Source organism: Rhinolophus ferrumequinum, chromosome 21 (genome assembly GCF_004115265.2).
Source record: "Rhinolophus ferrumequinum isolate MPI-CBG mRhiFer1 chromosome 21, mRhiFer1_v1.p, whole genome shotgun sequence".
In the NCBI taxonomy this organism is placed as follows: domain Eukaryota; kingdom Metazoa; phylum Chordata; class Mammalia; order Chiroptera; family Rhinolophidae; genus Rhinolophus; species Rhinolophus ferrumequinum.
In genome coordinates, this window is record NC_046304.1 from 43,405,406 (window position 1) to 43,420,335 (window position 14,930).

A 14,930-nucleotide genomic window follows, 5' to 3' on the forward strand; every position below is an offset into this window, starting at 1 on the left:
CACCAACTCATGCAGGACACACAGCACTATAATCAATTACCCATTCCAATGAGACACCCTAAAAAACACAATCGTTTAGGCAAGACGGCTGGTACGATTTTATGTGACTTTTCTAATTAGTCTGGAAAGAAGCACTTTCCGATCCAAGTCATTTACCAGGCCAGGCACAGGAGGCATTTGCAACACGTTCCAGGATACGTTATTTTGAATATTTTTAAGCCCACCAGTAGACTTTCACTCAGACCTCAAATTCCCCAAAGCACATCATTTGATTCAAATCATTTTCGTCTGAGAAAGTGAAATTTATTTTTCCCTGCGGCAATGATTTATCGGGGCTGCAGACAAAAACGGAATTAAATTAGTCCCCAGTGTTGCTGTCACTTTCATGATGTATACTGTCACACAGCGTGCAATTCTAAGGAGAAGTCTGTCACTCAAACTCACTACCAGGTGTCAAACATGAACCTCTTTTCTAGAAAGATGCCATGGCTTGAATCATGTCCTCTTGGTCCACTGGCCTGGACCAAACCTCCCAATGGCCCCTCTCACCACGACTCAGGCTTTTGAGACGCTGAGAAAAGAGATGGATGTTTGTCTCTACAGCCTTTACGGTATCAGAAAACGTGATATGGAATGATACCGTGTTTCCCAAAGGGCCTTTGTCAATCAGTGCCTCCCAAAGACAGACTTTTCAAAACGTTTGGTTTCTTACTTTTAAACTTTCGTATGACATAAAACCGACGAATGGTAACAACTCACCCCAGTTTACGTGGACTGTCTTGGTTTCAACACTGAAAGTCCCAAGCTGGGATGGTCGGTCACAACAACTGAAGCAGTGGTTCTCAACCAGGGGCTGGGCGGGGGTGAAGGGGTGCCCTCCTCCCCAGCCCCTGGGACATTTGGCAAAGTCTGGAAACATTTTTGGTTGTCATGACTGCAGGTTTGGGGGCGGCAAGGATGCTGCTGGAATCTAGTGGGTAGAGGCCAGGGAGGCTGCCCACAGGACAGACCCAAAATAGTAACAGTGCCAAGATTGAGAAACCCAGTCCTGGACATAAATGGATATAGTCACTGCCACCTTCTCATATATCTCCCCAGGTTTCCCTAAGTTACAATTGACTTGAGAAGAACGCTCCCCTGGCAGGCATAATCTTAACTGGTCTCAGGTTAAGAGTGTTTATCTACTTCATAAAAGATTTATGGAACCAAAACCTACACCATGCCTCCATTAGAAGCTTCTGGCACTTTATAATCCAGATTATCACCAGGTTCTCCACAGTATCTAATCTCACTTTGCAATTTATGCGCATCAGGGAATATATTTTGGCCCCAGGAGGTAGTGAATGTCATTAGGCCAAACGTGGTCTAAATGGAGTCTAATTTCATTTTCCCAACAGGGATCAGAATAGGATGGTCTTAACTGGAAATTCTGGACCTAAACGTTCCCAGCAGAAAGGGTCCTTCCGAGTTCATGAAAACAGTGCTTCATGCGGGATTCGCCCACAGCGTGCCTAAGACCTGCCACTGTCAATGCTAAGATCATGCTCAAATAACTGCAGCTCACTTAAATGATTTTTAAAAGGACTTAGCCATCTTCATATCCTCACTTCCCACTGGTCCAGGAAGGATATCCTGACCTTTTGTTTCTTCTTTGTGCCCAAACCTGGCATTTGACAATTATTGGATCATCGTCAATTAATGGTTCCGAGCCACTTCCACAGGCAGTCATTTCTGAGGACTTTAAATGTCTTCTGCAGCTGCTGTAATGTATTCCCTGACTCTTCTTAATGGTTGTTCTGGCTGGCCTTTAGCTCTGCTCTTCATTTAATTCTTTCTAGGGCAGCAAAGAGATAAGCGGTTTCCGGACTAGAGTGATCACCTGTGAGAGGCAGGACCGCCGGGCTTTACCCACGGGAAGTCCTTGAACTTGGATCCCACCACCCATCTCCCCACTTAAAAAAACAGTTTGTGCTGGGATTCCGGGAGACCCTCCTGGTGCAGGTCCTTGGAGGGCTCTGCTCAGACAGCAGGAGCGTAGTAAGGTAGCTAGCATGCTGTCAAGAACCAGAGCAGCAGTTCCACACGTGTCCACGTCATCCGTCAGAGTCAAGCAGAGCCAAGATGGAAAACCGCTGGACTGGATGTTCTCTAAGATCGTAACCAGGCCTAAGAGGTCAGTAGCTGTGGGGGCAGAAGGGAAGTGGGGGCAGGATCTGTCAGCATGAGGACGCCTGGCATGTTCTTAAGGATTGAGATGGGACCAATGCAGAATAAACAGTATGGACTAAAAAGCATGTTGGGAAGAAGTGCCTTAGAGCATATATACAAAAAAATTATTATTAATCAAATTTAACATTATATTAAATATTTCTATAGTAAGTGTACAGAGAGAAGATTAAATACTGTAAAATAGATGTTTTTACATGCCATGGCTATTGTCTGTCACTAGCCATGGCTACTGTATACCATTTGCATTGTCTGTCACTGCCAACTAGAAAGCAAATCCCACCAGGGCAGAGATCTTTGTTCTGCTCGTGGCTGCATGCCCAGGGCCTAGAACGGTGACTGGCACACAGCAGATACTCAAATCTTTTCTGCATGAATGAAGACTGTCTCTGGATATTCAGGAGCCAACAATAATCATGAAGATTCTTTCAAATAGCATGGAAATAACTCTTAGGTCAGAACCTCTGGCTCTGCCACTTTTCTATGACCTGTGGTGAGCTCTTCCCAAAGCCACATGAGCTCTGAACTCTTCCTGTGGGGCAGACCTGGGAGAATAGGAAGAGGAGATGTGAAAGAAAGACCCAAGTCACAGTAACAGGTTTCATGGCTTGGGATGCTGCACCTTCTCCTGTCCAGAGTCCCTGGAGGCCTGGAAAGGTGGCTCTGGAAGGCAAGGGCCACACAGCAGAGAAATGTTCTCTCCATGCAAATCGATTCAGGCATTAGGCAGGATCACTGTTAGAAGCTGGCAACCCTCCCTGACTGGCAGCTGCCAGCACAGCCTAATTAATCCAGCAGCCCTGGTGGGGAAGAACATGACACTTCATGACTGAAAAACAAGCCTAAAAATAGGCTCCATCTTTTCTCCCTCACCCCCTGATTCCCTCTCCTCACGGGCTTCCATGGGAAAGGATTAGCGAGATGCTAGAGATGAAGTAAAAAGAAAAGGGGACTGAAGAAAAGCCCCACCCTTATACGATTTGGGGCGACAGGCTTTATGTAGAGGGACTATTCCAGAGTTTGATTAGTATTTTGCCTCCTTTCCCTGGATGCCAGTTGAAACAAGGATTTTTGAAGATAAGCCAAGAAATACCATTTATTTGGTTAACTAAACCGGATCAAAGGCCCAAGGACAACCACCAAATGTACTAATGTGTTAGTACTAATGCAATGTCCTAAATGTGTTAGGCAACTGCCAAAAGGTATTGTGCACCCAATAGTCTATCAGATGCTATAAGAGCCAGAGGACAGAGCAACCTCATAATCCGTGGGAGGTGAGAGCCAGTAATAAAAGGATAAATGGCACTTATAAAAGACATTATACTCAATTTAAACATAGGCAAAGGATTTCAATAGATATGTATTTCTCCAAAGGAGATATACAAATGGCCAATGAGCACATGCAAAGATGCTTAACGTCACTAGTCATTAGGGAATTGCTTAGCGGTGTCAAAGCCATGAGACACCACTTCACACCCACTAGGACGGCTACAATACAAAAAGACAGACAATAACAAGTGTCGGTGATCATGTAGAGAAACTGGGACCCTCATATGTTGCTGGTGGGAATATAAAATTGTGCAGTGCTTTGAAACATAGTTTGGAAAGCTCCTCTCCCCACCCAGTGGTAGCTGGGGCTAGGACTGGCAACTGCAGGGCAAGTGATAGAAAAGAATGAAGGGACAATCTGGACCTATCCATGGCAGCCTTGGTGGTGATGGCAGAATGAAAGTCTGATTCTACTTAAAGATGGTTGTCATCATTGCTGCTCCTGGACCCTTGGAGCTGCCCAGTCTCAAGCCTCCAGATAATTCTGTGGGCCACTAATATCCTTCCATGAATGTCCTTTCTGCTCAAGACAGACTCTGAGCGTAGGACCTGACTATACACGCTTTGAGTATTTCCAGTCCCTCTGATAGTTGCTTTGGGTAATAAACTACCAAAGCACTTTCTGAATGTGATCTGTCTCGCTTTGCCATCTCATGAATTCAGGTCCAGAGGACAATGATATTTCTCTTTACAAATTATTAAGTAGGCACTGGAACATTTCAGCTACTGTCAGTCCAACTCTCAGGACCCACTTCCCTGTGGCCAGGGAAGGGGACCACACTATGCCACGGTGGAATAAGGATTATTTAAAGCGGCAGATAGTTTAGAATCAATGGTTGCAGGAGGAAACTTTCTCTAAACTCCCCTTATCTGCCTAAAAGTGGAACCTCCCGAAAGAATTCAACTGTCATAAATCCCCTCCCTGAGAGTTTCACAACCAGAAGATCGACTCTTTATCACCAGAGATGAGAAGTAAACACCAGGATAAGAAATTGCCTAAAGCAGACATTATCACAAAACTATCATGTCTCCCATCCATTCTCCTAAGGCAACATTTGGTTTTCATAAAAGTCATCTGTTTCCCTGTAAGTGCTTTTTCTTCCCCTCCTCTTCCCCTATTAAAATGGCATATACGCCCCCAAATTGTAAGCATTCATTTGAATCAGTCACATTTTTCTGGGTGTTCTCACATAAATACATGTGTGAATACACATTTCTTTTCTCAATCTGTTAGTTTTCCATTTAATTCGCAGGCCCCCAATCACTAATCCTAAAAGGATTGTGGAAAAGTTTTCCTCCCTAACGCCACTCACAAGATGGACAGATGGACTCACAAATGCTGGAACCAGTCAGCTTAGGACCCTACTTTGATCAGAAGGCAAGGACCATGTCTTATTTATTAGGGACTTTCCCCTAATAACTGAACAATTTGTTGCACAGGTTTCAATAAATACCCATTTAATGAATTACAATGACAAAGAAGTCTCACTAACATGGCAGTCCCCAAGACCTGTACAGGCAGGATATATAGGTCAACCTGAGATGGATTAACGCTGGTTTGTAATTACAAAATAATAGGTCGGTTTTCTTCTACAATTATGGAAATACTTATTATGTCACATGACAATTTTTCCTTCTTTCTCCCTGGTTCTAAAATACGTACCCATACTCTTCCAAATATGCCAAGAACCTTTTAAATTATAAAATGATGGATCTAGTTTAGATTTGCACAAAGGAAACAGAAGGTACTTTTTCCCTGTGCCTCACTGGTTACTCATTTACTGGAAGAGTGTGCTGGAAGAGTGGACACTGTCTGAAACATACTTTGAGCATAGAAAATTAGGGCTGAAAAGGATCTGAAAGGTCGTCCAGTATAACTGTATTTGATGCTTGACTCTGCTTGAGGATGGCATGATGAGTGGGTTTTCAATTCATGCTCAAGCACCCCCAGTGACAGCGTAACTGACCACAAGGCACCCTGTTGAGCTCTCAGATGGCTGGCGTACTTAGATTTCTTTCTCAAATGGAACCTAAACCTTTTTCCTGGCATTCTCGCCCATTGGTTTATCCAACTGGTCCTTCTGAGGTCTTAGAGACTACCGAGGCCTAATTCGTCTCCCACCTTAGTACACCATCATCCAGCTTTATCCATTATCTAGCTTTTCTAGGTCAGACGTTCTTGGTTTCTTCACTCATTTTCCACATCACTTGGATTTCTCATCCTAAAATTCATATGAACACTTTTGGAAAAGTAGACTAAGTAGGAGAGATTTGTCCTACCAGATATCAAGGCTCTGCATAAAGCTATAGTAAATAGGAATTTTAGGATTATATTCTCAAATTCTACTTAAAAAACAATGCTGTTGGCATTTAAATTAGATTTGCATTAAATTTATAATCGATCTTGGAACGGATGGCAACTTTATAATATAGTATTTCCCAACCATGAATATTGCCATTTGTGTAGGGTTTTTAAAATGTCGTCCACTAATGTTTTTAATTTTTCTCCAGAAAGATTTTGGGTATCTTGTAGATATGTTACTGGGTACCTTTAAGTTTCTTTTTTCATTGTAAATGGAATTTTAAAAAATTCTATTTTCCATACATTGTTCTTACTATGTAATAGTGCTAGTGATTCCCGTATATGGATTTTATACCCAATAATCTTGTCGAATTCTCATACTGATGTTAACAGTCAAGGATAAACGTGATGAGGTCATGCCTTACTACACTCTGAGGTATTTGATTTGCTAATGTTTTATTGAGGATTTTCACATCTATGTTCTTAACTGAGATGGGTCTGTAACTTCCTGTTCAGTTTTGTTGTCAAGGTTCAGGTGGTAGGAACTATTAGTTGCCTTCCCAGTAGTCACCATCCATTTCTTCCCTTTCTGAGAAGCAGATCGTGCCTCTCTTGGATATCTTCCTCTTTTCATCAGGGAGTTCTAGCCATCGCACTGGCTAGAACTAGGTCACCTGGCTACTCCTCGCTGAAAAGGTGGCTGGGAAACTGAGTGTCTGACATTTGCAACCCATGAATTATTTAGAAATGTTTACATTTCTACATGTAAAGAGTTCATTTTGTTGTTGTTATTAGTTTCTTTTTGCAATCTGCCAACAGGACCTACATGATTTTGATTTTCTGGTATTTGCTGAGATTGATTTCTGGGCCGGTTTGTAGTCAGTTTCTGTACATTTTCATGTTGGTTCCAGGACATATTAATGTCCACTAGATCAGGCTTGTCATTATGTTGTTTATACCTTCTCTGTGCTTGCTAAATTGTTTGTTGACTCAATCTATGAGTTTGTTAAACAGATATGTTAAAATCTCCCATTATAATGTTAGGCTCCTTGTGATTTTGTAGGTGTTGTCATATATTTGTTGATCTAGGTTCACGTTTAGGATTTAACTCACAGGCCTTTATTGTGGCCACCGATATATTTCAATTTATCTTACCATCAAGATTTATGTTTTCTATTTACCATGCTTTTTGTAGGATTCTGTTTTTCCTCTTCTACTAGATTGATCAAGTTTCCTCTTGGAAGTTATAGATGGTTGTCTCGCTCCTTTAGAGGTCACGTTTACATTCTGAAAACGCACACTTGCCTTTAAAAAATGTAAATCAATCAACACCTCCTTCCTCTTCCCAAACAACAGCAACTTAGAGTGTTGTTTTTTAATTATAATTACATTTCTTTTCTATTATTATTGTCTATTATTTAAATTACACAAACATACCCCCAATTACTCATTCTTAGTATTTTCAAAACATTCTGTCCTCACTCAGATTTGCCCAAATTTATTTATTACTTCTAGACCCTCCCCTCCCCTTTCTTGGGTTCAATTTCTTGTTACTTCAAGTATATCCTTTAGTAGTTCTTTCAATATGCATCCTTGAGTAGTAACTTCTCTGTCTTTGATAGTTAAAACACTTTTTATGCACGATTCTCAGTTCCAACGCCACTTTTGCATGGGCCAAGGCCACATTTCCTGACCCCTTGTGGGCCTGGCACTCCCTGGATGTCAGGACCTACACTCAATTCTGACATCCTCCGACTTCCTTCATATTAGCTCATCTGCTTTCCACTCTGGTCTGAGTTTCCTCTTTATTTCTAGTACCTGAGGATTTCCCTTCCTTTGTTTTGAATTCAGCTTCACATTGTTGTATTTCATCCTGTGTTTGTCATGTGAGGTGGGGGGAAGGTACACAGTAGTCTTTTTAGTTCCTATTCCTGGAAATCCAGATAGTCTATTTATAACAAATTTCCCTCTTACTAACGTTTATTATTCTCCTTTGAAACAAATATATTTTGATAGAGAAAACAGACGCACCAGAGACAGCCAGACACTTCTTGTTGTGTTTCAGGAAAAGTTATAAAGTTTTCTAAATTTTTTCTCAACTTTGGTAGATAAAGAACATTCTCCAGGCAATAACTTGGGAAAACGCATTTCACTGCAAGAAATGAAATTTTCCGTAGGTCTATTTTCTTGTATCTCCCTCTCTTCTCTTTGCTCTACAGAGATGACTCCGGCTAAATATTTAAATTACACCGTCCACACTAACAAGGCCGAAGCCACATACTGAAAAACCTGTCTCTGAAAAGAGAGCCGTCCTCAGGCGAGACCCGGAGCTCAGCTACTCCTGCAAATCAACCGCTGGCTGGGGGATGAACTGGTTCCAAATCCTGCGAATTCACAGCTACCAGCAGATGAACAGGATCGATCTACTTTGCATTTCATCGTGACTCAGGGATTCCCTGGTACTGCAGCCCTGGGCAGATTAAAATGTGTTGCTTGAATCAGCCCAAGGCCTTCACTGTCAAGATATTGGCCTGAGAGCCTGCCATACACCCTAGTGCTAGGACCCAAACTCCCCATCAAGAAGGAATAGTCCACTTCAGCCTGTCAGAGGGTGGAGGCCATGTGAGAATGGTGGAATCCAAGTATGACTCCTCCTAGAAATATCTGACCACGGTCAAGGCATGGAGGATGGACAAATCTTCACACGTGTCAGTGAATAAACTGGGGCAACTGTTCAGCTATTATGTTGGAAATGCTTTCTGAATAATTACAAATGGGACAGAAGGAGACGGTACGTGGGGGTGAAGAGTATTGATGGAAATGATAGCAAAGGCCAGACTGGTCATACACTGGTTCACCGGAGTAGAGAGTTACTTTGGATAAAATATATTCCGTATGGCATGTGACTACAAATTTCTGACCTAGAAATGAACTGAAAGTAAGGAAATGGACTGGAGGCGGGCGTAGAGAGGGGAGAAGATCAGACAATACCCAATCATCAATCACGCCATTAGTGATAAGAAAGTAGCAAGAGATTAAAGAATATATTTTGCAAAGCAGAAATGATAGCCCTGATTAGCGCCAGTTTATAATCCTCCAATCTTTACCCTTCCAAAGCAGAGGTGACAACCTGCAGCTTGGGAAGGATGGGTCCACTTAAAAAGTGGTAACCACCTTAGCACTGCATATCACTTTGGTCACAGGTTCGTTTTGTCAATTCCCTTTACAGACACCTGAGTGGTCACTTGGCAGTTAAGTGGAAAGCTTACCAAGGTAAGACCCCAATGGCACACTGCCACCTTCAACACTTCTCTACACTTTACAGGCAAAGCCATCTCTTTTCTATTGCTAACCCTGAACCAAGGGAGAAGACAAAATCCTTTAGTCCTTAAGTTCAGATTTCATCCTAACCTGTCATGGAAGGGGTGGGAAAGGTAAAAGGAAAGCTTCTCCTAATGAAATGCAGTTGAGAACACGGAGGATTCTGTTTTTAGAAGCAACTAGACTGGTGGTTGCAGAGAGTGAATGTACGTAATGACTTTCTAAGTCACCTTTTGATCCCAGACACCGCCTCTACCTCAGTCCTGCCGTGGGGTGGGGCTCCTGTGTGGTGAGAGACCCTGGAGGTGGCTGCCACCACTTACCTGTTGAGATACACGCGCTTCTCGGTGAACTGCCCGTTGCCATGGTGAGGGTCTTCAAAGGGCTCATTCTGGACAACCTCTACCCCTTCCCCTCGGTCGCTCTGTTCGTGGCTGTGCTTGCTGATCATGTATAGCTGTCCGATTTTGTACTACAAAACACAGAGACAGAGAGGTCAGCCCCACCGCTTGTGTCCGAAAATGGTGCCACAAACAACTAATACCATCAACACTTTCTGCTGAGAAAAGAGAGCAGACACATGGGCCTGGTGTTACTTTTCCTCGGGAGTGAGGAGCAGAACTAGTTGTGAGTAGAATGTAGAAACAGCATGTTCCTGTGAACATTTTGCATCACCTTGGCGAATGCTCGCTGGGGTGGCTGGCGGTCCTTAGGGTTTGGCAGCCGACCAACCATGGATAGCAGCAGGGAGGCGGAGGCACCAGTCTCCCTTCCCACTCTGGTCCTACAGGGTTAAGTGGAGCTAAAGTCCTATTTTTCTCAGCAACAGACAGGCCAGGGTATGTTCTTTCTGTCCCTTCTTTCTGCCTAATTAACAGCATTGCGGGGAACAAGAGGATTAGATGTCACCTGTCTCTTCCATCACCTCTTGTTCTCAAAGGTGGCTGGACATTAGAATTCCCTGGAAGCATTTAAAAGCTCCAAATGCCCAAGCCCCACCACGAGTGAAACCTGTGTTCTAAAGGGTGACCCACAATGAGGAAAATCTATAATATCTCTAACTCTTTTTTTTAATCCAATTCCATTAACAGTGTGGAGCCTTCCAGCCTGAGGTCCCAGAAGCCACACAAGCTTATACGAAAATGACAACATGGAATAACAGAATATGAACACTTTCTGTCCTCTCTGCATTTTTAAGCTGTTCCACTCTCCTTCCTGCCTCCTGGAAAACCCTAGGGCCGGCAGGCATTTCTTCATCCAACTAATTTGACAGAGAGAGAGAGGAGGGAATAAAACGACTTTTGTACGGGGGAAGTAAGAGTTGGGAGGCAGTACAGTGAGACCCTGCTGTGGTCCTTCCTGCAGATTCAGTGTGAAACAACACACACACTCATTGTCACCACGGTCATCAAGGCCCTTGGGATGGAGAAAGGGGCCTGCATCTGCAGCAGGCTAGTAACAGCTCTGGGTTGTTCCCCAAAGAGCCCGGCCCAGCAAGGATGCAGGTCTCCTGCTTACATACATAAGAGAAAGAAAGAGATTTTAAATTAAGGGGACAGGTGAAATATACAAATCAACAGTGCAGTCAGGTCCAAAGCTGAGAGGACATATACATCTGAAGGTCCCACTTTCATTTTGAGGCAGGTGCAGGGAGGGGAGTGTGAAGAGAATCTGAAAGGCTTTGAAAGGCTTTGGTCTGAGGCCAGCCCCAGGGACCAGCCCCAGTAACCATGACAATGGGAACAGCAGCCGGCTGGGTCTTCTCAAAGGGCAGTGCTTCCTATCTATGCTACCCCCCTCCCTAGGATGGTAGGCATTTAAAATGCTTTTAACATGACTGTAGGTGTGCTTGGGGAGAGGGAGAGCACTGAAGATTCTTACAGGAAGAGGAGAAAGGAAAATCAAAGATGAAATCTATTTGTAAACAAAGTCTGGGATCAGAAGCTTGGCCTGGCTTCCTCTTAAGTCAGTCCTTCCTCTTACTTTTGCTCATAAAGACTAACACTCTTTCCAGAAAGACGGTAAGAAAAAGCTTACTGATTGAAATCTGTGTGATACACCCAGGAGATCAACACTCTACCTTATGCAGATGGACACACAAGCCTATAATTAGATACTCAGCTGCCTGGGGGGGTGAAGATTTCACTGGCAGTTGCTTTGTACGTAGTGTTCAAAAAATAAGCGGTTACCTACAGTGGAATATTATTCAGCCATAAAAAAGGAAAGAAGTGCTGATATTGATACAGTACTGCATGGTGGTCGTTAGGGCTTGCATTGTGTCTCTCCAGATTCCTATGTTGAAGTCCCAGTACCTCAGAATGTGAGCTCTTTGGAGATAGAGTCTTCACAGAGGTGGTCAAGTTAAAATGTGGTCACTAGGCTGTGCCCTAATCCAGCAGGACTAGGGTCCGCATACAAAGGGGCCAGCTGGACCCAGAGACACGCACAGAAGGAATATGAGGGGAAGAGGTGCAGGGAGAAGTCAGCCGTCTCCAAGCCAAGGATTGACCTGGAACAGATCCTTCCCTCAGCCTTCAGAGGGGACCAACGCTGGCTGCTGACATCTTGATCTTGGACTTCCAACATCCACAACTGTGAAACCATAAAATTCTGGTGGTTTACGCCACCCAGTCTGTGGTGCTTTGTCACAGAAGCCCTAGAAAACGAATACAGAGGGTACAGGGTTTCCTTTTGGGGGGATAAAAGTGTTTTGGATTTGAACAGAGGTGGTGGTTGTACAACATTGTGTATGCACTGAAGTCACTGAATTGATTTTATTTTATTTTATCTTTTAAAGATTTTTTTGGGGGGGAGGGAGGGGAACAGGACTTCACTGGAGAACAGTGTGTTTTTTCCCCAGGACCCATCAGCTCCAAGTCAAGTTGTTGTCCTTTCAATCTTAGTTGTGGAGGGCGCAGCTCAACTCCAAGTCCAGTTGCCATTTTCAATCTAGTTGGGGGGGGGCGCACAGCCCACCATCCCAGGCGGGAGTCGAACGAACTGGCAACCTTGTTGAGAGCTGGTGCTCTTAACCAGCTGAGCCATCAGGCTGCCGGGGAGCTCAGCGGCAGCTCGTTGTCCTTCAATCTAGTTGTGGAGGGAGCAGCTCACTGGCCCATGTGGGAATCGAACCAGCAACCCTGTTGTTCAGAGCTTGTGCTCTAACCAACTGAGCTATCTGGCCGCCCCTGAATTGATTTTAAAATGGTTAATTTTGTTATGTGATTTTTCACCTCAAGTTCTTCTTCTTTTTTTTTTTTTAACGTGTTGACTCTGCTTATGAAGCAGTCACCCCTAAACTAAAATTCTGTCAAGCTCTTTAGTGGGGAATGTGGCAGAAGGGACATGTCCACCACGGGACTGTCTTCAGGAGCTCCAACCCAGTCATATATGAAAACTGTATGGGATCAAGGACAATGAGTGACACAGAAAAAACCACCTGCCAGACACGAGTCAGCCCAAGTGCTTCCTGCTCCAGGGAGAAGGGACTGGACAGCCGATGCAACAGCCAGTCAGAGGTGGGCCCAGCTGCCCGGCCTCATTGATCATGCCAGTGGCTCCTGAATGAACTAGCGCAGGGCAGACATCAGCCTTAGCTCACCAAGATAACGTCAGTCTGGGGGCGACCGACAGACACTGGATGCAGTAATGTAGGTGACATTTTGGGGGGTGGCGGGACACTCAAGCCCAGACAGTGAGATGTCAAGGGCTCTGCAGCTGTCACTTCTTTCCTTCCCAAGCAAATCAGGCCCTCTCTTCTGGTTGTGGTCGTCTGAGCTGGGCCATCCAGAAGCAGAAGTTTTGTTACTGTTGTTTATAAACCACAAATTCACTCACAGACACGTGCATCAGGTAGTTTCTCTGTTAGGCAGAGAGGGCCAGAAAGACAGCCCTTAAAACATCTGTCTCAAAATCTCCAGAAGCACTCCTAAAAATGCAGAATCCCAGGCCATTCCAGCCCTTTCACACTCAGACTCTGGGGTAGAGGGAAGTTGGAAATCTTACTCAAATGCACACTAACTGCTGAGAACCACTGAGGCAGAGAGAGGCAAAGGCATTCATTAGGACTTGCTCAGCACGAAACCAAAACGCTCTAGCTTTAGGAGGCCCGTTTCTCCTTTAATGCTAATTTCTTACAAAGCTCCATCCCTCATTTGGAGAAAATAACCACATCCCTGATCACCAGCTCCAAACAAACTCCCATGGCAAATGAAGTCTTTGCCAAACCCAAAGACTCAGGACTCTGAACACTCTGAAGCCAGAGAACTGATAGCAATTGATGATTTGAGGGTGACAGTACAGCTTCACAACAGCCAGTTAGCGTGAGGTACCAGTTAGGCGTTTTATATTCGTTGCTCATACTCAGTGATTCATGCAGGTAGGTATTTACAGATGAGGAAGCTGAGTCTCAGAGAGGTAAGGGACTCGACTCTCTCCCTGCCACATGAGGTGGCAGAGCTGGGATTTAACAACACAGGTCTGTACTCTTTCTTCCCCATCCAACCTCAGCCCTTATTTCTCTAACAGGTAAATTGCTTCAACCAATCGAGGCCTCACTGTGATTAAAAAGGAGGGATCGTTCAGAGCCACTGCCTCTGAACTCTACTATTTCAGAAGATGAGTAACACAAGTCCGGTATTATTTGAAAGATCAAACTTAGTTTAAACTGTGCTCACATGTGAAATGGTGGCGCATTTAGGCTCTAACTTTGTCAAATCTATTGTTATAATTCCAGAGTTTGGGTAATCATCATTACAGACAATCATGGTTAGAGACGGCTCTGCACTGCAGGGCTGGGCCTCCGTGTGAGCCACCGTCAGAATAGCTACCCCATGTAATTATCTTTGTAGTCAAAAAACATCACAGGGATTCAGGTCTTTCCCATTTGCACACAGCGCTGCAAAATTTGAGAGAAGGCAGAGATACATAATGTGCCTAGAGAAGCCGAGCGGTTTCATCGGCTTGTACTTTGCAAACTCTATGGCTGAGCACAATCAACTAAATACAGTTCAGCCTCAAAACTTGATTTTAGAAAAGGCAACCCCAGGCCCAAACTCCTGAGTATGGTAAGGGATTACTAATCAAGCACCCATACTTTGAACATCACGCTTGCTGGAAGAACTACTGGACCCCAAGTTTTAGGCTCAACAGAACTCCAAGTTAAAAATGATTTTCACTTAACCACCCCCTACCCACCTGTTGGGCTTCAGAGATCTCTATAAGCCAGGCTCTCAGATTCCCCTACCCTAAAGAACAAAGTGGGTGACATCTTCCTTCTAATCAATCCCTGTCTCTTCCCTTCCTGTCCTTTTTCTCTTCTTCCTTTAGTCCCAATTCCATTTCCATCATGATATGAAAGGTGAGATCCTCTGCTTTGCAATAAACATTACCTACTGACTCTGGAGGGCTTTTCCCTGATGATGTGACTTGGGTTCTCAAGCCCCCAGGCTGGGAATCAGAATTTACTCCCACCCCTGTCTTTGGGGAATACTGGAGAACAGTGTGTTTCTCCAGGGCCCATCAGCTCCAAGTTGTTGTCCTTCTATCTAGTTGTGGAGGGCGCAGCTCAGCTCCAAGTCCAGTCTCAGTTTTCAATCTTTAGCTGCAGGTGGTGCAGCCCACCATCCCATGCGGGAATCGAGGTGGCAACCCTGTTGTTCAGAGCTCGTGCTCTAACCAACTGAGCCATCCAGCCACCCCCAGCCTTCTCCATTCTTAATACATGGACCTCAGAGCACAGGGAAGCAACTGC

General features: G+C 44.3%; 1 protein-coding gene across 2 annotated transcripts in view; it reads right to left on the reverse strand.

The window, feature by feature from the left end:
* PITPNC1 (phosphatidylinositol transfer protein cytoplasmic 1) overlaps positions 1 to 14,930 on the reverse strand; it is a 218,491-nt gene that overhangs the window by 97,287 nt on the left and 106,274 nt on the right. For both annotated transcript variants that reach the window (XM_033090040.1, XM_033090041.1), the window contains exon 2: positions 9,502 to 9,650. In XM_033090040.1, coding sequence (XP_032945931.1) covers positions 9,502 to 9,650 — 149 coding nt within the window. The remainder of the gene's footprint in view (positions 1 to 9,501; positions 9,651 to 14,930) is intronic.